This window comes from Haliotis rubra, unplaced genomic scaffold (genome assembly GCF_003918875.1).
Source record: "Haliotis rubra isolate DU_JTF1 unplaced genomic scaffold, ASM391887v1 Scf143, whole genome shotgun sequence".
NCBI lineage: Eukaryota > Metazoa > Mollusca > Gastropoda > Lepetellida > Haliotidae > Haliotis > Haliotis rubra.
Genome location: NW_025765370.1, coordinates 1,761,391 through 1,763,419, shown reverse-complemented (window position 1 = coordinate 1,763,419; position 2,029 = coordinate 1,761,391). Strand labels below are relative to the sequence as shown.

The 2,029-nt window shown below is 42.1% G+C and overlaps 1 protein-coding gene across 1 annotated transcript; it reads left to right on the top strand.

Moving 5' to 3' along the window:
• Positions 1 to 1,121: 1,121 nt before the first annotated feature.
• LOC124269264 lies at positions 1,122 to 1,824 on the top strand. The gene is made up of 2 exons (XM_046704273.1): positions 1,122 to 1,337; positions 1,402 to 1,824. The coding sequence occupies exons 1-2, from the start codon at positions 1,122 to 1,124 to the stop codon at positions 1,822 to 1,824; spliced, it is 639 nt and encodes a 212-aa protein (XP_046560229.1).
• Positions 1,825 to 2,029: the final 205 nt, after the last annotated feature.

Sequence of the window (2,029 nt, the reverse complement as noted above, 5' to 3'; positions counted from 1 at the left end):
AATTCCACGACATAATCGCGCTCGGTAAGAATGATTGAGAATATCTTTGTGTTCTACAGTTAATAGTTTGAATGGAAGTACTATCTCTAAGATTATAGTTGCTTTGTTGAAATACTCTACCTGGTACAAGATCATTCAGATGATCAGGAGTCAGACGATGATACATTTTATAGAAAGTTATAAGTTTAGAGCGATATCGTCTTTGTTTCAGTGTGCTATAATTGGTTTCCTTGTATATTTTATCATGACTGGTGCCACGAACCGCACCGCATATAGTTCTTAATGCGTCTAAGTGTAAATTTTCCAGTAAAATCGCCTGTTCAATCGTACAATTATCCCATATATGACAGCAATAATCAAAAAGTGGTAAGATAAAGGAGTTATATAAAGTATTTAGCGTTTTCCGAGATAAACGATATTTCAAACTTCTCAGACAATTGATCATTGGACTAATTTTCTTTACCATGTCACCTATATGAACTTTCCAAGAACAATCGCTTTGAAGTGTTATACCTAAGTGTTTATGGTTATCAACTTCTTTAATAGTTTCGCCATTCATTAGTAAGTTCGGCCTGGCATTATTTTTCCTTTTACGAGTGAATGTTATACTCTCAGTCTTAGTAGGATTAAAACTTACCTGCCACTTTCTGGCCCAGTCTGAAATTTTGCCAAATCATTGTTTATAATTGCGGCTGCTGTAATATGATCATCTATTATAGCATATATTGATGTATCATCAGCAAAAGGCGAATGTTACTGTCTATACCATCTACAATGTCATTAATATAAATGAGGAACAGAAGTCTTAATACGGAACCCTGGGGGTACACCAGCTTCCACAGATTTGATACCTGAACTATATCCATTTATTACCACTTTCTGCATTCTACTATCTAAATAACTTTCAAACCACTCCAAAAGCAGGTGGGTTGGATTGGGGACGTTTCAAGAGCGGTTTCTTCTAGGTGGATCATGTAGATCTTGGTGATGAGGGGGGGATAGTGGGGAACCCATAGGGCGGCCATGGTTCTGTTGCACTATTTTATCTCTCCATGTGAAGTAGGTGGAACTGATGCATCCGTTGATGAGTTCTATGATGCTGTCAGGGGATGCACTTTACCATGGAATTAGAGACAGACAACCAGCTTCCCTTCCTAGATGTCCCAGTCCAAAGAGATGGCAATAGGCTCAACACCAGCGTCTACCGCAAACCAACACATAAGGACCAGTACCTCCATTTCCCCCAGTCACCCTTTCCAAGTCAAGAGAGGGATAATTTCAACCCTGACCAGACGAGCCAAGAACATCTGCTCCACAACCGCATCACTAGACACCGAGTTGGACCACCTGAGAGACGTCTTCATCAACTACAACAAATAGCCTGCATCGTTTGTTGACCAGACCATCAACAACACCCTCAACCCTGACACTAAACCTCCCCGACAGCAAGCAGCCCCCTTCACCATCAGCCTCCCTTTCATTGGACCAACTAGCCATCACATCCGACGACTCCTCAAACAGCAAGCCACCATTGATGTCATCTTCCAAAGAGGCAACACTACACAGAACCTCCTGCAGGCCACAGGCAGACCCACCCCGGCAAAGATGCCAGATCCCGCAGGTGTCGACTACCAGATAGATTGCGACTGCGGCGAATCCTATATTGATGAAACATCAAGAGCAGTCACCATTAGGATCAAAGAACACCAGGCCACAGTAAGAAACAAAGACTCTAAATCCGCGATAACCGACCACCTTAAAGCCAACCCAAACCACAACATTAGTTGGAACACCACCAAAGTCATCGAGAGGGAACCAGCCTGATTTCAAAACCCGAAAACTACTTGAAGCTGTCCACATAAAGACGATTTGCCGAGCCATCAACAGAGATGAAGGATATTTCATCCCCAAGGCCTATCACCACTTGCTCAATTAATTTCATGTAACCCTACTCAACCATTGTACATTATCCATTGTGTAACACTGTACATTATCCATTGTGTAAACATCACTTCAACACTGGCTTCCC

What these genes read in the sequence shown, in the direction of transcription:
- LOC124269264 (XM_046704273.1), top strand. Translation starts at nt 1,122, where the DNA reads ATGGAATTAGAGACAGACAACCAGCTTCCCTTCCTAGATGTCCCAGTC. An exon ending in ACCGCATCACTAGACACCGA is followed by an intron (nt 1,338 to 1,401) that starts GTTGGACCACCT and finishes TTTGTTGACCAG; the next exon opens with ACCATCAACAACACCCTCAA.